Source organism: Pseudopipra pipra, chromosome 11, assembly GCF_036250125.1.
Source record: "Pseudopipra pipra isolate bDixPip1 chromosome 11, bDixPip1.hap1, whole genome shotgun sequence".
Taxonomy (NCBI): Eukaryota; Metazoa; Chordata; class Aves; order Passeriformes; family Pipridae; genus Pseudopipra; species Pseudopipra pipra.
In genome coordinates, this window is record NC_087559.1 from 14,976,583 (window position 1) to 14,997,143 (window position 20,561).

Consider the following 20,561-nt stretch of genomic DNA (forward strand, 5'->3'; position numbering starts at 1 on the left):
CTCCCCGGGTTCCAGCCCCATCTCTCTAGCGTGGGGCAGGAGGGTGCCCTGCGCGCTTTGCCTGTACCCCGCCCCTTGCCTGCCCGTCCTGCGCCCCCGCTCCTCCCCTGCCCGCCCCCTGCCCGCTGCCGCCGGCGGGGCGGAGCGGAGCGGGCGGAGCGGGGCCGGGCAGCGCCGGCGGCAGCAGCGCGGAGGTAGGGCCGGGGCGGCGGGAGGCCGAGGAGCGGGGTCGGGCAGCAGGAGCGCCCGGCAGCCCGCGGGTGGGTGCCCCGGTGCCTTCGCCCCCTTCAAGCCCGCGCCACGGTACCCTGCAACCCCCCCTTGCACCCCTCCGCTACGCCCCTGCACCCGCTTACCACGGTGTTGTGCACCCCTCTGCCTTCTTGCCCGTGCTGCCCCTGCACCCCTAACCATGGTGCTCTGCACCTCCCTGCACCCCTAACCATGATACCCTGCCCTCTGCTTCACTCCCCAGCCCCCTTAACCACACTATCCCTGCATCCCTACCCACGGGACCCTGCACTCCCCACAACTCTAACCATGATGTCCCTGCATCCCAACTGCAGTACCCCTGCACCCCACTGTGCCCCCTTCCTGCACCCCAGCCATGGTATCCCTATACCTCACCTGTTCCCCTTTGCATCCCCAGCCTCAGTACCTCCACCCCTAACCAGGGTCTCACTGCAGCTCTCATAGCCTCTCTGCACCCCCTGCTTCCACCCCCCCCATGTTCCCCTTCACACCTCCTACTGTACCCCTGTGTGCCCCTAAGCAGCCCACATCCTCCTGCTCCTCCAGCCACCCAGCACTTTTCAAACAGCTCAAACAGCTCCCCCAGTAGCCTGTCACCCTAATTAGGGCCCTAGTCCTTCTGTCCTCTGCAAGCACTCGATCCCCCTTCACCACTCCCATTTCCCTGCACCCCCAGCACCTTTCCTTGCAGTTCTCCTGCACCCCCTAAGCAGCCAGTGTCCCCCTTTCCTTACCTGCACCTCCTTACACCAGCATCCTGTCTGCACTCCTCAGCATCCCTGGCTACCCCAAACTACCATGTGCCCCTGCCCTACACACACTTCTTCCCCCCATAACCCTCTTCCCCACCTGGTTACCCCCTTTTCCTCTCAGCTAGCCCTTTCCTGGATCTCCCCCCAGGCCTGGCCATCACAGGCTGCCCTGGCACTGTGTCTGTGGCAGGAAGATGTGCTTTGGGGGAAGAATGACAGGACAGTTTGGGGGGCACACTCCATCCTGCCCTGTGGCCGAAGTGGGGGGGATTTCTCCCATGTTGGCAGTGTCCCAGGACTCACACGGGGCAGACCTTTGCCCTGTCTCACTTCAGTTTCTGTGACAACCGAGCTTGCCGGCGGACTTTGGAGGGGCCGGTGGGTGATTAACCATCTTGCCACTCTTCCCCCAGAGCTTTGCAGCCCCGGTCCCAGATATGGCACCTGGGAAGCCTGGGAAGAGCACAGGGGCCTCGGAGAACTCCTCGGTTACGCTTTTCCGGGAGTACCTGAGGATTGACACTGTCCACCCCAAACCTGACTATGGTGAGGATGGGGGAACAGGACAGGGAGCCACGTGGGATCTGCCAATGCGGCTTTGCAGCTCTGGTCTTTGGACCCAAGTGCCCAAGTCCTGTGCCGGTGCTGTTTTGATCATGGTGTTAAGGAGCAAACTCCTTTGTGTCTTATCTTTGCTCGTGCCTTTGGTTGGGGCAGGGATGTCCCAAGTGCACCCAGAGCTGCTGTTTGCACCCTCCAGCCCTGTGCCCCTTGCTCCCCCTTTCCATGCTGCCCTGGCTCTGGAATGGATGAACTCCTTCCATGCAGATCTCCTTCTGTTAACATTTGTGTCCTCCCACTAAGGCACATTGAGATTTTTTTATTTGTGAGGATCTCACAAAACTCCAATGGAGGACCATTCCCCCTGAACTCACCCCCTTCAATTTTTATTTTTTCGTATTCCCCAAGTCCTCATCCCAAAGGGATGGTAATGAGCTGCTTCTGTCCCTGTTCCTGGCCACCTCTTGTGCCCAGGACCTCCATCACCTGCCCTCTCTAGTCACCTCTTTCCTTGTCCTTAGGGAACCCCACAGAGCCTTGGGGACCCTGGGGGATTGCAGTGAGAGGGGAGGGAGACCCCGATGTAACTCCAGGCATCCCCACTCTTCCCTAGATGCGGCTGTCCGATTTCTGGAGCGTGTTGGCACCGACTTGGGCTTGGCCTGCCAAAAAGTGGAGGTGAGCAAGGCGAGGAGCTACCTCCAGTCCATCTGTCCATCCATCCATCCACCTGTGCCCAGGTCCTTAGTGACTGGGCTGTTCCCTGGCCTGCACACCAGAGCTGGGCAGGAGTGAATCCCCTCTGCCTGTAATCCTCGGCTGACCTAAGCCCTTCCTTAAGCCAGTATTCCGGCTGCTCCCTGCTGACCTTTGCAGCTGCCTGTGCTATGATTAGCTGGGGACCTGGCAGGGTCACATTGGCTGGGGCTGTCCTTCCTGCTGGGCACCGGCTGTCCCAGGGGATTCCCGGGCACCAGGGGAAGATCCTGGGTTTGTCTTCCTTCCTTGGAAGTGTAGCCAGGTCTGGCACCTGCAGCCAGACTCTGTCTGGCTGTGGGGAGTGCAGGCATGTCTGCTTCTGCTGCCTGCCCTCTCCCAGCAGAGAAAGGGGTGACCTGCCAGGTGGCATCCAGAAATTTTTCCCAAGCTGATGCTTTTTGGCTCCAGTCCACCACTCCCAGCACCTCTGTCCCCATCCTGGACCCTGGTGACACCCTACCTTTGCTCCACAGGTGTGCCAGGGCCATGTGGTGCTGATCCTGACCTGGCAGGGCACGAATCCCCGCCTGCGCTCCATCCTCCTCAACTCCCACACCGATGTCGTGCCCGTCTTTGAGGTGCTGGGACAGGGCGAGGGATGGGATGGGCATGGTGGAGAGGATTGGGTGGCAGGAGGATGGGAGCTGGGGCCTGCTGTGCCCCTCTACCATGCTGGCCACTCTCCCCCACAGGAGCACTGGACTTACCCACCCTTCGAGGCTGTTAAGGACTCGCAAGGCAACATCTATGCCCGAGGTGCCCAGGATATGAAGTGTGTCTCCATCCAGTGAGTGGAGGGCTCTGTGTCTGCCGGGTGGGCACGGTGCTGGTGGTGCCTCTGAGTGATGCAGGACAGGATGCAGCCATCCCCAGGGTTGCTGGGTCTGAGGGTGCCACCTCTTGACCCACCCTGAGGTGGCTCAGAGCGCACAAGCCCCTCTCCTCCATGATGACCAGACACTACTTTCCCCCTGCAGGTACCTTGAGGCCATCCGGAGGCTGAAGGCAGAGGGAAAGTCTTTTGCCCGCACCATCCACCTCACCTTTGTGCCTGGTGAGTCCCCAGGCTGTCCCCTCTCAGGGGCACAGAAGGGGCAGGCAGCTGGCTGATGCTCTGGAGTCCCCCATGGCGTGGCAGCTGCCAGGCTGTCCATATTTTGAGCTCTAGCTCTAGGCTGGATATCTGATGGCACCCAGGCTGGCATGGAAGGAGGATCAGGAGGTGGTGGGCTGGGGGATGCCCCAGTTCCTTCCTCCATGCCACGCTCTCCCCTGCAGATGAGGAGGTGGGTGGACACAAGGGCATGGAGATGTTCGTGCAGCGCCCCGAGTTCAAAGCACTCAACGTGGGCTTTGCCATGGATGAGGGTGAGTGGTGGTAGGGCTGGCACAGGCATGTGTCTCCTCCTGGCACACACCCTGGCATTACCCCCAGGCATTGGCACCCAGCACACTTTCAGGCACCCCCTTGGGGAATCCTTCTCCTGGACAGTGACCCACACGGTGCCAGCCTGGAGGGGAAATGCTGCCAGGGCAGAGCAGAGGGGGGTATGTTATGGCACACTGACTCCCTGTCTGTGCCCACCACAGGCCTGGCCAGCCCATCTGACACCTTCAGTGTCTTCTATGGCGAGAAGAGCCCGTGGTGTGAGTACCTGCATGCCCACTACCCCGTCCCTGGCTCTGCTGGGTGCTGGGGCACTGGTGCTATCCCAAGCTTGCTGCACAACATTTCCCTCTATCCCCACTGCTGCAGGGATAAAGGTGAAGTGCATGGGTAGCCCCGGACATGGGTCCCGCTTCATCAGCAACACGGCGGCCGAGAAGATGGTAAGAGAGGGGGTACACCATGTGCAACCCCCGTGCCTGCCCTGTGCCTACCCAGGCACCTGCCCACAGGGCTGATCCTCATCTGCTGCCCTTCTCTCCCTAGCAAAAAGTCATCAACTCCTTCCTGGCCTTCAGGGAGAGCGAGAAGCAGAGGTAGGAGACAGGCAGTGGTATGGTTGTAGCTTCAGTTTGGTCCATGAAGGGGGTCCTTGGGATCCCAAGTCAGGCTCTGATCCAGTGCTGCCACCCTGTGCCTCACTTTTCCCATTTGGGATGGGGGGGCACTTGTCCTCTCCAAGTGGCACAGAGTGACTCTCCCTTGCATCCCACGAGGCTCAAGACTGACTCAAGCCTGACCCTGGGGGACGTCACCTCGCTCAACATGACCATGCTGGAGGGGGGTGTCTCCTTCAACGTGGTGCCCTCAGAGATGGCTGCCAGCTTTGACATCCGCATCCCACCCACTGTGGACCTAAAGGTGGGCGCCACACTAGCCCCACCAAGGAGGGGAGCAGGATTGGGGGTACCCTGCTCACACTCCTCCTCTGGTCTCCGCCCCAGGCCTTCGAGGAGCAGGTGGCCAAGTGGTGCCGTGGTGCTGGGGATGGTGTCACTTATGAGTTTCACCAGGTGAGGGGTCTCAGCCACCCAGGCACATTGCACCCATCCCTCCCCTGCCAAGTGCTCACCCGCTTGCCCCTCACCTGCCCTCTCCCTCCATCAGAAATGCATGGACCAACACATAACCTCCACTGACGAGTCGGACCCATGGTGGAAGGCCTTCAGTGGGGTCTGTAGGGACATGTGAGTAGTGTCCCCAGGAAGAGCAGGATCATCATGGCGGGGACATCCTCTGGTGGGAGCCAGGTGGTCCCCAGGGGTCTCTGGGGTTATGGCAGTGGTTGGGATAGGGTGCTCTGTGCTGTGCCAAAGCATCTCCCTTGTGTCTCACCCTCCAAAGGAATGGGATTGAGTGTCCTGCAGGGCTGAGGGACCTTCCTGTCACAGTCTCTTTGCCCACTGGGTGTCAGGGGGACAGGGGACCTGGCTGCCCTCGTGCCCTTGCTGACACAGGGTCTCACTTGTCAGGAAACTGCAGCTCAAGCTTGAGATCTTCCCGGCTGCCACCGACAGCCGCTACATCCGAGCGGTGAGTGGGATGCCCACCTGCCCGTGGGTCCCCCATCTGGGGTAAGACCTGCAGCCCCAAGCAGGAACCTTGTCCAGGTGGAGGGGGGGCAGCTCCAACCTCACCTCATGCCTCCCCACCTCCAGGCAGGACACCCGGCTATCGGCTTCTCGCCCATGAACCGCACGCCAGTGCTGCTCCACGACCACAACGAGTTCCTCAACGAGCAAGTCTTCCTGCGGGGCATCGAGATCTACGCCCGCCTCCTGAGCGCCCTGGCCTCGGTGCCCCCGCTGCCTGCCGAGGGCTGAGCACCCATGCAGGGGCAGGATGGGGGGTGCCATGCAAAGCTTTAAAAACGGGGCAGGGGGTGGGCACAGTGGATATCTGCCAGTGTACTGGGGATGCAGATGGCATAGTGCCATGTTGGCTGTGTTCAGGGCTGGCCTGCTGGTGATGCCCGAGGGGTTGTGTCCCCCTTGCCCACGTGCCAGCAGAGCCTTGTGTCCAGGTGCCTCCAGCCTTTTCTGGTGTTGGCAGTGCCTCCTGCTGTCCCTGTTCCACCTCTGGCTGCAGGGGCTGGGTGGTGAGGGGCTGGCCAGTCGCCTGCTCTGCCTGCCCACACCTTGTCCTGCCTCCCTGCCTGCTTGCCAGGGGAGCTGGGGCCAAGTGCCACCTGTCCTTCCTGTGCAGGTCAATAAATCTTGGTAAGCACAGCCAGGAGCTGGCTGGTCTGTCTGTCTGTCCATGGTGCTGCCCATGGAGTCTCACCCAGGCACTGCAGATTTCCTTGCTCAGTGGGGCCAGCTGGGGTGCTCCTGCTCCTCTGGGTTCATTGGGCTGGGGGACAGCAGTGCAGGCAGGATCCTGCCTGGGCAGGCTGTGGGGCCTCTGCTCCCAATCAGCCTCAGGGGACTGGTGCTGGGCTTCATCCTGCTCCTTCCCTCCCTCCCTCCATCAGCTCCTGCTGCCGTAAGCCCTTGGGTCTAGGCAGGCAATATGCGGGTCTGGGCAGGCACCTCAGCTTATCTGCCAGAGCTGCCACTGGCTGCATCTCCTCCTTGCTCGTTCCCAGCCCCACGCAGCTCTGCAGCACCCAGGGGTGCCGGATCTGTCCCAGCCATGCTGTTCCTTGGGGAAACCGAGGGCTCACTGAGAGAACTAGGATGGTTTTATGGTGCTTGGGGGGCTTGCAGAGGTGCTCCATTACAAAAGGTTGGGGGTGAGCCAGGGCCCCCCAGCCTCCTGACCTGTGTTTTAATTAAAAAAGATGCTGGAACTCTGAGATGGCTGGGGATAATGAGGCTGCCCAGTGGCAGGCTGGGAGAAGGGATGAGGCCGGTGGCGATGAAGCACTGAGGGAGAAGCCACCAGCTCCTTGGCTCCTTCCCCTCCATCTAGCACAGGGGGAAATCCGAGGCTTTTGTGTGAGGGACACACCTGCCTGTGCACCGAGGCTCCTGTGGGAATCCAGTGTAGATTCTCTGATGTCTCATATGACGATGTCCCCTGACCCTGCAGTCCTGGGGTAGGATGGCATGGGAGTGGGGTAGGTACCATGGGGGCCTTGCTGGCCAGGATCCCTGTTCAGGGTGCTGGCACCTTTGCTGGGAGATAGCACTACATCCCCTGCCCTGTGGGTGCACCAGGGCTGCATGTGGCACCCTGTGCACCCCCCTCGATCCTGCTCAGCCCCTTTCCCCAGCCATCCTTCTGTATCCAGCTTGCCTGGCACTGAGATGGGACCTGAGAGCTGGGTGCTTGCTGGTGCTTGGAGATCACCCCACGCTCAGCATCCTTCTTGGGGAGCAGGTCTGTGTGCCCTCTCCTTCTCCTCCAGGAGGGCAAGGCTGGGAGACCCTAGGTTCCCTCCCTTGCTCCCCATCCTCGGGGATGAGCAGAAGGGGCTGGCAGGGTCAGCTGCGGGAGGGGGCTGTGGTAAAGCCTAAAACGCTGGTGGCAGGGGGACACTTTGGGGATGTGCGGAGTTCTCGGGGTCCCCCCAGGGATGGAGCCGTCCCCCCGCGCATCCCCGCCGCCCTTGGGGATGAGGGATGGCGGGGCCGGGGCGGGGCGGGCCGGGGCGGGCCGGGGGCGGTCGGATGTCGGCCCCATAAAACCTCAGTGCCACCGGCGGCCCCGGGCGCGGCGGCGGGATGCGGACGGCGGTGGCCTTGGCGGTGTCGCTGTCGCTGTGCTGGCTGGGGGCGACGGGGCACAGCTTGCCCCGGCTCCGCCTGTCCTACCGCGGTGAGCCGGGCCGGGGGCACCTGCTGCGGGACGGGGGGGCTGCCCCCCGAGGGGTGTCCTCGGGGTCCTCTCTGCGGGGGTTGCGCGGGGGCTTGGGGAGCTGCGGGTGCTGCGCTCGGAGTGCAGGTTTTTTGGGGGGGAGGTTTCGTGGGCACCTTGCGCTGGGGGCTCGGGTTGGGCTGGGGTTTTGGTGAGTGGCTGCCCGGCACCCCTCCGTTCCCCACGCGGGACGTGGAGGGCCCCCGGGGAGAAGGGGGAGGAAGTGGGGAGCCGAGTGATGGAGAGAGGAGATGTGCAGCCGGGATCCGCGCCAGCCCCGTCGCTTCCCACGAGGATCGTCTCCCACGTCGAGTGCGGGGAAACTGAGGCACGGCACTGTCCCGGCCCCGGCACGCTCTGCCGTGTGTGTTGGGGGCGTGCTGCGGTGCGTTGGTGGTCCCTCGGCCTGGGCAACCCCGGGGGTGGGTGCTCAGCAACCTCGGCTGGGCGGGGGGTCCCCGGGGTGCGCCCTCTGAGCCCCGCCGTGCTGGGGTGCGGGTGCCAGGGTGCCGGAGCCCCTCGGGGGGCTGCGGGGGCAGTGTTTGGTTTTAATTAAAACTCTCCCTGTGATCCTGCTCTGACTCGCCGCATCCCCCGCTCTGCCAGCCTAATCCACGGGCTGCTCCAGCCAAACTTGACAGAGCCTGGGGCGCCCCAATCTCCTTCTGGCCTCAAAGCAATGAACCTACTCGTAAAAAAAATTAACATAAAATAAATTACATAAGGCATATCTTCCCCGTTCCCAGCGAGAGGAAAGGCATGATCAGTCCAGCGCTTGGAGAGCCACGGGAGCTGCAGAGCACCTCCCTGTGCCAGGGAAAAGTCTGCTCCTGTGCTGCCTGAGCTGGGGGTTCCCAAAGCTGCCTCTGTCCTGGGGCACAGCAGGCGACCCAGGGGCTGCCTCCCTGTGGAAGGGGAAATTGAGGCGCTCAGTGGTTCCTGCTTACCCTGGGAGCCAGCACGCACCCAGGACGGCTCATGGCTCTCCCCCTTCATGGGATCCGGCGTCCTCAGGTTGGGCTTGGCAACAGGGCAAGGGGGTCTGGGGTCACAGCAGGGCTGGGTCGTGGGGCTCAGGGTCTGGCTTTGTGTCTGATCCACTCCAGCACAAAGTCCGGCCGTGCCGGGCCATTCCCCAGGTGTGAAGGGCTCCTCAGGGCCCGGGCGGGGGGCGCTCCTCAGCTTCTCACGGGGAGGAGCCACCTTTGAAAGCCTTTTTTTTTTTTTTTCCCCCGCTTCTTAGGCTGATTATTCCATTCGTCTTCCAAATTGGAAACAGAAACTGAAATTTCCCATGAAACAAATTCTGCCACCGCCTTCTCCCCGAGGGGAAGAAAAAGAAAATGAAAATTTCAATTAAAGCCATTAGAGCCTCCGAAATGAAAGGGGCGAGCCGGAGCTGTTTGCGCACATCTCCTCGGTCTGGGCTCTGCCTGGCGAGCGGCTCTGGGTGCGGGGTGGCATTTGTGGGGTGACAGGGATAGGCTTTGTGCTGTGAGTGCAGGGGTGGCCACATCCTCAGCTCTCCCTCACACTTCAAGCCACTCTTCTCCTTTTGTTTCGAATTTCAGCAGTGGCTCATGTAAGAGGGGAAAGAGCATTTTGCTGCTATGTGCATTGCAGCACAGCCCAGTGCTCTCTTGCTGTCCCTCCCCCGGGGCTCCCCCCACTGGGGTAAAGGGGTCCCAGGAATGGATGGGCCATGGCAGGGGGCTATTCCCTGGGGAGATGAAGCCGGGGGGGGGGGGGAAGAGGAAGGCGCCCTGGGCTGGTGTAACCCGAGGCGCAGGAGGAATTCGCCAGGTCTGGGGGAGAAGGGGAAGCCTCGCCTGAAACAATAAAAGGAGCCTGACGACTTTGCTGATGTTATTCTGAGCTGGGAAAATATTATTGCTGGGCAAGAATAGAAGGAGACGACAGCATTTTCCTGTGCTGAACCAGGCGATACGGGAGGACCTGAGATGCTGTGAGGACACAGGGGGAGGGTACCCCCAGGGAGATGGGGTGGAGGGGCTGCCAGGGCCTGGTGCCAGCTCTGCTGGCAGGCACAGGGGACTTCCCGATGGGGATGGAGCCACTGAGGCTCTATCCTTCTGTGTCGCTGGCATCACCAGTTAGTGCACTGGGACTGCCCTTGAGCAGCCTGGCAGGGATGGGAGCTGTATGTGATGGGATGGAGGTTGTCATTGTCCCCCACCGGGGATGGACCTTGTCTCCCTTGCAGGCCCCAGAAGATACATTTCCCACCAGGATGGGGGCATGGCATGGCCACCTCCTTGCTGGAGGTGATAAATGGCCCCCCTGGCAAGAGCAGGGCTTGGTACCCCAGTGTCTTGGGCTGCTGGCAACTGGGCTTGTCCCAGCACCACCTCCTCTCTCATGGGGTCATGTGGGGGGGATGCTCGTGCTGGGGGTTTCCCTGGGGTCAGCAGCAGCAGTTAGCAGTCTTCTGGGCTGGAGGGTGTTTGGGGACATGGCTGTGCTCATCAATGGCGCTTTGTCCTCCTCTTCTGTCTGGAGGTCACAGTGGCCTGGCCTGTGTTCAGGGCAGTTGCTGGGATGGGTTTTCAGAGCCCTATGAAGCTGAGCCATTCCCTCTTGCTCTCTCCCTCTGTGGCAGCTGTGTGGGCGCCACTGTGCCGGCTTGATGACCCTGAAAGTCATTTCCTGCTGCAAACCAGTCATGCCACTTCCCCCGTGGTGTCGTCACCATGAGGGTCCCCTTGGTATCCCATGAAATTCATGCTTGGACCTGCTTTGGAGGCCTTGATATCAGACCCCGTTTCTTTGGGATGTGATGTCCATCCCAGGGATGCAGAATTCCCATTCCAGTGCCTCTGCCCAAGTGCCATCCCCGTGGTGTGATGTGGAGGAAAGCTCCCTGTCAGCGAGGTCTGCAGGTGGTGGCAGCAGCAGACTTTGTGTGCCATGGCACTGGCTGGTTGCCTGCTATTATGTCCTTGGCTGGCACCTGGCAGGGACAGGACCTATTTTCTGCCCACCCCATGTGTGATCTCATCACCCTCCTGGCTGGGGCTGGTGGCATAGCCCAACTCACTGTAGCACAGCCACAGTAGAAGGCTGGAGTGGTTTGGCCAAACCTTGCTGGGGGGCAGCAACCTTGCCTGGTACCCTGTTGCCAATTGACTCTGCAGCTTTTTCCTTGGCTGGCAGGGAGAGCAGCACTTCAGCCAGGTTGAGTCTGGGATGCCCGCACCTCTGGGAAGGGATGGAGAAGGATAATGCTGTCCGGAGAGGCTGGGAGCAACTCTTCTGGCTCCAGGACAGCTCTGTGATACTTAGAAGCAGCAGCTTGTAGGGACCCTTGAGGCCAGGATGGTTCCTCCTGATGTGCCCTCTCTCCCTGGCAGAGCTTTCAGGCAGCAACCGCTCCGTCCTCTTCTTCGGTCACCGAGGCTTCCTGGGCTTCCGCTCCCTCTACTTGGATGAGTACCGGGATCGGCTCTTCATCGGGGGGAAGGATGTGCTCTACTCCCTGCTCCTGGATGGGGCCAGTGCAGATGCCAAGGAGGTGAGCTGGGTGCTGCTGAGCTTCATCCCTATGGACTCCTCGTCCCTCTCAGTGGATGGTGCCCAACTGAGCCAGGCAAAGTCACCCTGAAACAAGACCCGCCCTGGGGGTGTCCCCATCTCAAGTGCCCAGAAGTGATTCTGAAAACTTGTAGTGCCTGGCAGGGGTGAGCTAGCAGAGACAAGGAGCTAAAGCCATCTATCATTGCAACAAGCTCTGTCAGGGCTCTCAGAGGCCCCCAGGCCTCTCCTGGATCCTCGGTGGGAGAGGTGACAGACCACAGCAATGGTGCTGGGTGGTCCTTCACCCTCTCCACTTTGGCTTGCTGTTTTTCAAACAAGGCTCTGGACTGTTTCTAGCTGAAGAAAGGGAAGGAGGAAATGAAGTGCCCTTAGTGTGTTGGGTCACTGTGATGGGGTCAAGGGCTTGTGTACCCAAGCTGCCCTTGGTCTGAGAGCCGCCAGAATCTGTGGGGGACATGGGCTCCATCACTCATATTGTCCCCTGGCACTCTTTCCCCAGGCTACCCACAAGCCCACCCCCTTCCAGGCCAGCTTCAGCCATCCCCAGCATGACCACCCTAATCCAGTTTGGCTGTGGGCTGTGACCGCTGGGGTGCCTCTCCCCAGGAGGAAGGGTCCTGCCTGAGGTTGCAGGGTGGGAGCCCTGGACTGGGTGGGCTCTGGGGAGCCGTGGTCCCTCTCTCTGTCTCTCTCTCCATGCCTGGGGACATGGATTTGCAAGGCTGAGTTCCTGCTGTCCCCCCTCCCTGCTCCAACAGATCCTTTGTGTTTCAGATCTACTGGCCACCCCTCCCGGGGCAGACGGAGGAGTGTTTTCGGAAGGGGAAGGATCCAGGGGTGAGTGTCTCCCCATGTGTGCTCTGCCCTGAGCTGGGGGTCCCCACAGCCGGGGCTATGCCATGTCATCCTGTTGGGAGTGACCCCGTGGGGCTCACAGGCCAGTTAATACCGGAGTAGAGCATGAGGGAAACTGAGGCAGGAAGTCAGTGGCCAAGCCTGGCCATGTAAGAGGCTTGCTCCAGGCTCTGGGAATGCTGTCTCAATCACTCTGCTCAGCCCCGTGGCCGCAGAGTCGTGGCCAGTGTGTCCCAGAGTGGCTACACTGAGTGGGCAGGGATAGCCAGGCTCTGGGACCTGAGCTTGGAGGGACCACAACCCCCATGCTGTGCTCCAGACCCCAGCAACACCGGCCCATCCTGGCTGTCCCCAGTGATGGGAAATCTGTAATTCAGTCAGGTTCAGTGACCTTGCTCCCCAAACCTTACCCCTCTTTGCATCACCCTGCCTCAATACGAAGCAGGACTATGGCAGGGATAAAGTCCCTGAGGCTCCCTCGACCCAGACTAATTGCTCCCAGGAGTCCCTGTCCTGCTCTGTGTGTTTATTTTACAAGCTCTCACCGACAGATCCAAGCCAGGGCAGGCTCAACTTTTTATTTTCCTTGAACATATATTTTTTTTTCACTTGCTATTTTAGAGGCTCTTTGCAAAGGGAAAATAAACAGCAGGAGGCTGGGAACCCCTAGGGCGGCTCAGGAGCAGTGTTCCCAGCAGATGAGGGGCCTCCTGCTGTGGGGGGAGGCGGGGGGGGGGGACAGTGGGGGCAGGCAGGGCTGGCGCTGACCAGGGGGAGCCGCCAAGCAAACAGTGGAGAAGGATGGGAGCCCTTTTCCAGTGGGAACTGCCAGGAGAGAATGAGCGAGGTCAGAGGTGGCAGGTCTCCAGCCCTGGGACTGTCATTGCTACTGTCCACCAAAGAAGAGGACAATTCCAGACAGCAGCAGTCAAAGCTGTTCTAGAGGCAGCTCAGGACGTTTGAGGTTTCTATCTCTGGTGTTTCCTCCTTTTGTTTCATCCCCGGTGTGTGCAGGAACACGATGGGAAAGGATGTCCCTGCATCTGGTCACGTCCTGGGCGCCAGGGGTTGGGGGCTGAGTTTGGAGCTTGCTGGGCAGGTGACCTTGCTCCCCTGGTGTGGGCTGTGTGATAGGGTGAGTGCACAGGTGCCCAGGGGCAGGAAGACCAGTAAAAAGCATTGTCCTTTTGCAGTGGGCTGGGGACTACCTAGATGAAGTCTGTGCAAGTCCTGTCATTGGGTTCAAACTGCCATCTCACACCCCTGGTACTAGGCTAGAGGCAGGGAGCTGAGAGTGGGCAAAGCACCAATATACTATGACCCTTCCTCTCCCCTGCTGTCTCCCCAGACTGACTGTGCCAACTATGTCCGTGTGCTGCACCCCTACAACCGGACGCACTTGCTGGCCTGTGGGACGGGCGCCTTCCACCCCGTCTGCACCTTCGTCTATGTGGGGCCCCGTGGCGAGGTAGGGAAGCACTGTGGAGGGTGCCCACCCTGAGCATCTATGGTGGGACACCCCTGGGAAGTAGATCCTCATCACTTGCCTCCCTCCTGAGTGGCCTTGAGACTGTGTGGGGATGCTGGATGTGGTGTTTGCCCCATCGTAAATACTGAGGGGGGACGGTATCAGGAAGCAGCTCCCTGTTGTCCCTTTGAGCTTCTGCTACCCCCTTCCCCAGCTGACCCACCTGTCTGGGCTGGCACCCCCTTTCCAGACGTGGGAAACACTCATACAGAGGCTGGTGTCCTGCCAGGGGCTGACGCATGGGTGGCATTTCCTCTTCTCCCAGCTCACTGCTCATAAATCAAGTTAGCTGGGATGGAATGGCAGGGGCCTCTGTTCCCTCCTCACAGCCCAGCACCATGTGGGCAGCAGGAGCCCTGCCTGTACTGTGATGACCGACCAGGCTAACAGGCAAGCAGTGGGGCTGGAAGATCCCTCCAACTGCTGTGTGTCCTCATAGGATCAATCCTGCCTCAAAAAGCATGGATTTTGTTTCCAGACAGTCTCTTTGGGTGGGCTGGTGCTGAGGATGCTTGCAGCGAAGTGCCTGTGAGCTGGGCAGGGACCAGAGCTGGCCCCTGCCTGCCCAGGCACAGCCCAGGGCTCACCTGCCTGCTCCCCCTCCCCAGCACACCTTCAGCCTGGACCCTGCCAGCGTGGAGACCGGCCGGGGCAGGTGCCCGCACGAGCCCAGCCGTGCTTTCGCCAGCACTGTCATCGGTGGGTTGTCTTCCTTGGGATCCATGAGCCTCTGGGGTGCTGGCCAGGGATGGTCCCTGTGCAAGCTGGGTGTTTTTGCAGGTGGGGAGCTGTATGCCGGCCTCACCGCGGATTTCCTGGGACGTGATCCCGGCGTGTTCCGCAGTTTGGGGACCCGCTCCGCCCTGCGCACCGAGGTGGACCAGCGCCTACTCCATGGTAAGGGCTTCCCTCTGCCCCTCCTCCTGCCCCCTGGCTGGGCTAGTGCTGGGGACCATGAGCCTTGCAGTGGCCATGGTGCAGCATCCCTCATGGCTGGTATGAGCATGGTGAGGCACCAGGAAGCAAGGTCTGGGCGTCCTCCTGGCTGGCATCCAGCCCCAGCGTGGTGTGGGGCTGGAGGTGGTTGCTGTGCCCTCTTACCCCACCTGACATGGCCAGCTCTTGCTTGTAGACCCCAAATTTGTGGCAGCTCACTTGATCCCAGACAATGACGACCGGGACAATGACAAAGCCTACTTCTTCTTCACGGAGAAGGTGGTGGATGCAGACAGCAAGGAGCACGCCATTGTCAGCCGTGTGGGGCGTGTCTGTGTGGTAAGATGCTGGTGGGGACCGTGGGGGACAGGGATGGACAAAGTCACAGCAGTGGCCCTGATGCTTCCTGTCCCTGCAGAATGATGCTGGTGGCCAGAGGGTGCTGGTCAACAAGTGGAGTACCTTCAACAAAGCCCAGCTGGTGTGCTCTGTCCCTGGCCCTGGTGGGATTGACACTTACTTCGATGAGCTGGGTAAGGGGTGCCTGGATCTGTACCTCACCAGGGCTAGTCCCTGAGTTGGTGGCTTCGGGAAACCCTGGGGATTCTAGGAGAAACCCCATGCTTCCATTTTCAGAGGATGTCTTCTTGCTGAGGACAAAGGATGGGAAGAATCCAGAGATATATGCCCTTTTCAGCACTGTCAGGTGGGTAGTCCAGCTCCAGCCTCTGGGGACATCCAGCTGCAGCCACCCATGATCTACCCTGTCACTGTCACCAAGGCTTGCTGGTCGCTCCCCAGCTCTGCTCTGGTCTGCATAGGAATGTTGGTGCTCCCATGAGCCCCACTGCCACGGGCACCAAGCATGGCTCTGCTCATCACGTTCTCCATCTCCTTTCAGCCACGTCTTTCAGGGCTCTGCTGTCTGTGTGTACCGCGTAGCCGACATCCGGGAGGTCTTCAACGGGCCCTTTGCCCACCGGGAGAGCCCCCACCATCAGTGGGGTGCCTACGAGGGCAAGGTGCCCTACCCACGGCCTGGTGTGGTGAGTGACTCCCTGCAGCTCTGGGCCTTCTTCCCCCCATCTTCTCACCTGCTGGGGTGGGCTCCCTATGGGATCCACCCTTGGTCAGCTGGGGACCGAGGTCTGGCAAAGGGGTGGAGAAGATGGATTCCAAACTGGAAGGCAAGGAGGGGTCCAAACCAGCTCTGAGGGGCGATGGAGGGCAAAGGAGGGGTGGGTGGTGGTGTGGCTGGGCTGAGCTGGGCCCCTCTCATCCCCACAGTGTCCCAGCAAGACCACCAACCAGCCCCGGCGGCAGTACGGCACCACCAAGGACTTCCCTGACGAGGTGCTGCACTTTGCCCGCGCTCACCCCCTCATGTACAGGCCCGTGTACCCCCGGCACCGCCGGCCCCTCCTGGTGAAGACCGACCTGCCCCACCGGCTGCGCCAGATCGTGGTGGACCGGGTGGAGGCCGAGGACGGGCAGCACGACGTCCTCTTCCTCGGGACAGGTGAGCAGCAGGATCAGCACGCAGGAAGCAGCCCCAGTGCTGGGGTTACCACACCTCCGGGCTTTGTGATGGCAGGGTGCTCACACCTCTATCCTCCTTGGCCCCCAGATGCCGGCTCGGTGCTGAAGGTGGTGGTCCTGCAGAAGACAAGCTCAGCCATGACTGAGGAAGTCATCCTGGAGGAGCTGCAGGTTTTTAAGGTGACATTTTCTGCCCCACTTGCAAGGGAGGGGGCAAGAGGGTGAGCTCAGGTTGGGGAAACACATGGGGAGGGAGGCTCAGGGTTGTCACCGCAGTGTTGGGCACTGGAAGGTCTCAGGGCTGTGAGGGCAGAGGGTGGCCGGGGGTGTTTCCACCCTCCCCAAAACATTCCTGATGCCCTTCAAAGCCCCAGCAGGTCTGAATGAGCCAGGCTCTCCGTGGCGAGGTTTAGCCAGCCTGACATCCTCTCTCCTCCCCTGCAGGTGCCTGTGCCCATCACCCAGATGGAGATCTCTGTCAAGCGTGTGAGTATAGACATGGCTCGGCCACAGGGCTGGGGACTGAGCTGTGGTCACCGACCTCTCAGAGCCGCATGGTGCTTGCCCCAGGGAGGTCTTGGCTGGCCCCCTGGGTGCTGTGCCCATGGGGCCTGCCAGCATCACCACCTTGGTGCTGTTCCCCCAGCAAACACTCTACGTGGGCTCTAGCCTGGGGGTGGCCCAGGTACGGCTGCACCGGTGCGAGTCCTACGGCTCGGCTTGTGCCGAATGCTGCCTGGCCAGGGATCCCTACTGCGCCTGGGACGGCACTGCCTGCACCCACTACCAGCCCTCTGGCAAGCGCCGCCATCGCCGCCAGGATGCCCATCATGGTAACCCTGCGCACCAGTGTCTGGACCAGAACCTGACTGGTGAGAGACTGGGGGGACCACAGGGATGAGGGGTTCCTCTAGGTGCCCCAAGGTGTCCTGACATCCACAGCCCTCAGCACAGAGAAGGGCTTGTCGCCATTGGGATGGGCTGGGGAATCCTCATCTCCCTGTCCCATAGACCAAGGGGTGCCCCAAGAGAAGGTGGGTGCTGCTGGGGCTGGGGTCTGTCCCCAGGGAGAGAAGGGGGCTGAAGCCACACGGTGGCCCAGGGGGGCTGACACACAGGCAGGTGGAAGCCTGGCTCTGCCCTCCTCATGAGCCTGTGCCTGTCTTTGCCCCAGTGGATGATTTTGAGACGGTTGAGGAGAAGGTGCTTTATGGGGCGGAGGACAACAGCACCTTCCTGGAGTGCGTGCCCCGGTCCCCGCAGGCCACTGTGCAGTGGTTTGTCCAGAGGCCCCCCGACGAGCAGCGGGATGAGGTGAGGCTCCCCCTGCACTTTCTTCCTTTGTGGGGACACGGGAGGGATGTAGGGCCAGACCTGGACCCCCTCCAACCTTGTGGTGGCCGGCAGGTGAAGACGGACGATCGGATCCTGCAGACGGAGCACGGGCTGCTCTTCCGCAAGCTGCACCGGCACGACACCGGCACCTACTACTGCAAAACCCTGGAGCACGGCTTCACCCAGACCGTGGCCAAGACGGCCCTGGAGGTGATCCCTGGTGAGCAGCTGGCACACACCCTCCCCAGGGAGCGGGGTGACGAGCCCCCACGCCTGCTCTGCTCCGAGCCCCGGCTGGCACCACAGGCTCCCAAAGCCTGGTTCAAGGACATCATGCACCTGATCAGCTCCCAGAACCTGCGGCGGGTGGAGGAGTACTGTGCCCGCCTCTGGTGCAGTGGCCGCCCCCACCACCGCAAGAGCAAGCTTGCCCAGGCCAAGCTGGCCCTGGCTGGAGTGGACGTGAGCAAGAAGGGACGGGTGGCCAAACCCCACGGTGAGAGGAACCGTGTGCCCCGGCAAGTGCCAGCCACTTAGAGAGGGCAGGGTGACGGACGTGGGGTGGCCGTGGGCGAGCACCAGCTCCCCGTGCTGCTGGCAGCCCCGAGGGTCTCCTGCCCTGGCAGTGCTGCCAGCCTGGTCCCCTTGGACAGGTTGGTGGGCAGGTCCCCATCACCCCCAGTGGCTGCAGGGTCACCTCCGAAATGGACGGTGAGGTGGGATGCATTGTCCCCCCCCTTGCTCTTGCTGGGTGCTGTGGCAGTTGGGGGCCATGGTCCCTGGGTGTGTTGGGGCTTGGCAGGCGTGGTGGCACTGCTGTGCTGTCACCCCAGGAGCTGGCTGGCTTCCTCTGGGAATAAAGGGGCTGAACATGGCACCACGGGGAGCAGCTGATGGCTTTGGGCTCTTTCCATGCCAGCCCAGAGCCTGTGGAAGATGATGCCTGCTCTTATGGGGGGAAAAACTGAGCATTACCCCAGAAAACATCTGTGTCCAGGATGAGCCCTGTCACCTGCTGTGCCTGGGGTGCTGGAGCCGTGCTGTGCCATCCAGGGCATACCCTGGAGAACAAGGCTCCTTCCTACTTTCCCTTGGCACCAGGACTCACTCAGCAGTGCCTGGGTGCAGCTCCCCATTTCCCCTCTGTCCCCCTGCCCCCAGCCACAGTTTTAGGGTCAGGGAGAAAAGCAAATGTTTGTGGGCAGGTTAGACCTGTTCCTGGGTAAACATGGGAGAGGCACTGATGCCATCCCTGTCACTGTGCCCAGGTACGAGCAGGAACAGGCAGAAGGCACAGTTTGGGGGGGCTGCACCACAGCTGGGGTGTGTTTCTGCTGGTTGGTGGCCCTGCAGGGCGGGGTGGGACGAGGCCGGTTTGGGTGGGCTCGTGGTGGCTGGTGGAGCCAAACCAGCACCTGGGGTCTCCCCCAAATGCAGGGGCTGGGGTAGGTGCATGGTGAGGTGCTCCTTGCTTTCCTCCCCCGACATGAGCTCACTCCTGGTCAGTCCCGGGGTGATAAAGATCTGCCCCTTCCTGAGGCAGGGCAGCCCCACACAATGGTGTGAACCTCGGCCCCGCTGGGATGGGCATTGTTCGGAGCCGGAGGGACGGGAAAGAAAAATAATAATAATAATAATAATAATTAAAAGGCCCTAAATAGCTCACACAAAGCCAGGTTGTGATATCATCTCTCCTCCCTGTGAGTGTGTGTGTTTGTGCTGCAGCACAGCTCGCGGGGAGCAAAGTCCATGGGCAGCACTGCCGTTGCCCAGGGAGAGGGGCTGGGGGTCCTGGCCCCCTTCTCCAGCTCCCTTGCAAGCTCCAGGTGCCTGCTCAGGGTGTCTCCTGGGATGGGAGAGCTGTGGTGGGGCTGGCGGGCCAGGACACGTCCTGCAGGGAGGGGAGCGGTGCTGGCAGCACTGACTTGTGGGGCCAGACTGGAGCCAAGCACGTGGATTTGGATAATCATAGGCCTGGGGGGCACGGGAGAATGACAACCAACAAGTGGAGACAAGGAGGGACCTGGGTGTAGAGCCAGAAAGGAGAGACAGGAGTCTGATTCCTCAGGGCCTGGATTAAAGGGCTCAACAGTGCCTGCACTGACCCATGCTGGAATGCCTGTGCCCTGCTGCCTCTGAGCGACTCTCTGAGCTCCACAGGGCAGGGGATGAGCTGCTCGTCTGGGGGGAGGCAGCAAGAAGGGTCCTGAGGCCACGCTGTGTGTGGGACCCAAACCTGAGCTCCTGTGGGACCCATCTGGAGGTGGCACCGGGGCCAGCAATGCTTCAAACTGAGCAGGAACAGAGACCAGAAGAAAACAGTCCCCCAAAGGGCCTATCCCGCCTCCCAGTAAATCTCTGGGATGGCTGAGCCTGGCCCTCCTGGGTAGATTTACACCACTAAGGCTGGAGCAGGAGGGATTTTGTCAGGACCGCCTGTCTTGGGATCACCAGCAGCTGAGGTGACCTGAGTCCCTGGAAACTTCCATGTGCTGAACGACCATGAACACATCCTCAGGCCTCCAGGGGGTGGAAGGAGACACAATCCATGGGCAGATTCAGCACCTGCAGCGTGAGGGGAACAAGCCCTACCTGGGGCTTGGTGCTGTCCCAGGGCAGAGCGGGGCTCGGGGGGCGCCGGGGGACGGGGTGTGTGTGGGAACGGCCGCAGAACAAAGCCGTGGAGGTGGGGGAAACAGGCACAGCCATTCCCGCTCCTATTTTTATCTCACTTCCTAAGGAAGTGCAGCGCGGGGGCGCACGCTCGCCCTGGGAGCCTTCCAGCCTCCTGAGGCGGAGAAAGTGGAGCCGCTGGCCAGGGCAGGGCCGGCAGGGGTGGCACCTCAACACAGAGTCACAGGATCACTTAGACTGGGAAAGACCCCTGAGATCATCGAGTCCGACAGAATACTGGTTCCCAACCCTAAAAAACCCAGCAAACAAACCCACAAACAAACCAAAGAACAACAAACCCCTCAACCCACCAGGTGGATGCATCCACATTATCGTGCCTGCTATTCCTTTCCACCCAACATGCACGTTTTTGGAGATCTTGCTATAGGCACAAGGCAGGGGGTCCATCCAACGGTCTGGGACGTTGCAAATCCTGGCAGATGCCTATACTCTCAGCGGTGCTGTTAAGTGTTGCAATAAGCAGATCCTCCTTGAAGGGCACAGGGGCAGAACTAAGAAAGTACTGAAGTATCACAGTGCATAGGGAATTACAGGAATAAAGTTCAGC

General features: G+C 61.0%; 2 protein-coding genes across 7 annotated transcripts; both read left to right on the forward strand.

Annotated features, from left to right (window-relative positions):
- The first annotated feature begins 93 nt into the window (after window positions 1–93).
- ACY1 (aminoacylase 1) lies at window positions 94–6,003 on the forward strand. Of its 4 annotated transcripts, none has more exons than XM_064667758.1 (15): window positions 94–194; window positions 1,418–1,550; window positions 2,179–2,243; window positions 2,798–2,902; window positions 3,017–3,111; window positions 3,302–3,378; window positions 3,603–3,692; window positions 3,915–3,971; window positions 4,081–4,154; window positions 4,258–4,307; window positions 4,488–4,632; window positions 4,716–4,784; window positions 4,879–4,958; window positions 5,244–5,304; window positions 5,430–6,003. In XM_064667758.1, exons 2-15 carry the CDS (start codon window positions 1,442–1,444, stop codon window positions 5,592–5,594), a joined length of 1,242 nt encoding a protein of 413 aa, XP_064523828.1. In that variant the 5' UTR covers window positions 94–194; window positions 1,418–1,441; the 3' UTR covers window positions 5,595–6,003. The 4 variants fall into 4 exon arrangements, with proteins under 4 accessions (XP_064523828.1, XP_064523829.1, XP_064523826.1 ...); XM_064667756.1 differs by having other exon boundaries at window positions 110–260; XM_064667757.1 differs by having other exon boundaries at window positions 165–303.
- A 1,410-nt stretch (window positions 6,004–7,413) lies between these two features.
- SEMA3G (semaphorin 3G) lies at window positions 7,414–18,991 on the forward strand. 3 transcript variants are annotated; one of them, XM_064667771.1, is made up of 16 exons: window positions 7,414–7,533; window positions 10,944–11,104; window positions 11,902–11,964; window positions 13,331–13,450; window positions 14,119–14,209; window positions 14,291–14,407; window positions 14,643–14,785; window positions 14,865–14,979; window positions 15,083–15,152; window positions 15,348–15,492; window positions 15,734–15,965; window positions 16,074–16,165; window positions 16,430–16,471; window positions 16,632–16,857; window positions 17,160–17,299; window positions 17,393–18,991. In XM_064667771.1, the coding sequence occupies exons 1-16, from the start codon at window positions 7,440–7,442 to the stop codon at window positions 17,855–17,857; spliced, it is 2,316 nt and encodes a 771-aa protein (XP_064523841.1). In that variant the 5' UTR covers window positions 7,414–7,439; the 3' UTR covers window positions 17,858–18,991. The 3 variants fall into 3 exon arrangements, with proteins under 3 accessions (XP_064523841.1, XP_064523840.1, XP_064523842.1); XM_064667770.1 differs by having other exon boundaries at window positions 14,119–14,407; XM_064667772.1 differs by lacking the exon at window positions 17,160–17,299 and having other exon boundaries at window positions 17,393–17,683.
- The last annotated feature ends 1,570 nt before the right edge of the window (window positions 18,992–20,561 follow it).

What these genes read in the sequence shown, in the direction of transcription:
- ACY1 (XM_064667758.1), top strand. Translation starts at nt 1,442, where the DNA reads ATGGCACCTGGGAAGCCTGGGAAGAGCACAGGGGCCTCGGAGAACTCC. An exon ending in TGGCGAGAAGAGCCCGTGGT is followed by an intron (nt 3,972 to 4,080) that starts GTGAGTACCTGC and finishes CCACTGCTGCAG; the next exon opens with GGATAAAGGTGAAGTGCATG. An exon ending in AGTGGGGTCTGTAGGGACAT is followed by an intron (nt 4,959 to 5,243) that starts GTGAGTAGTGTC and finishes CTCACTTGTCAG; the next exon opens with GAAACTGCAGCTCAAGCTTG.
- SEMA3G (XM_064667770.1), top strand. Translation starts at nt 7,440, where the DNA reads ATGCGGACGGCGGTGGCCTTGGCGGTGTCGCTGTCGCTGTGCTGGCTG. An exon ending in ATGTGGGGCCCCGTGGCGAG is followed by an intron (nt 13,451 to 14,118) that starts GTAGGGAAGCAC and finishes CCCCCTCCCCAG; the next exon opens with CACACCTTCAGCCTGGACCC. An exon ending in TGGAGATCTCTGTCAAGCGT is followed by an intron (nt 16,472 to 16,631) that starts GTGAGTATAGAC and finishes CTGTTCCCCCAG; the next exon opens with CAAACACTCTACGTGGGCTC.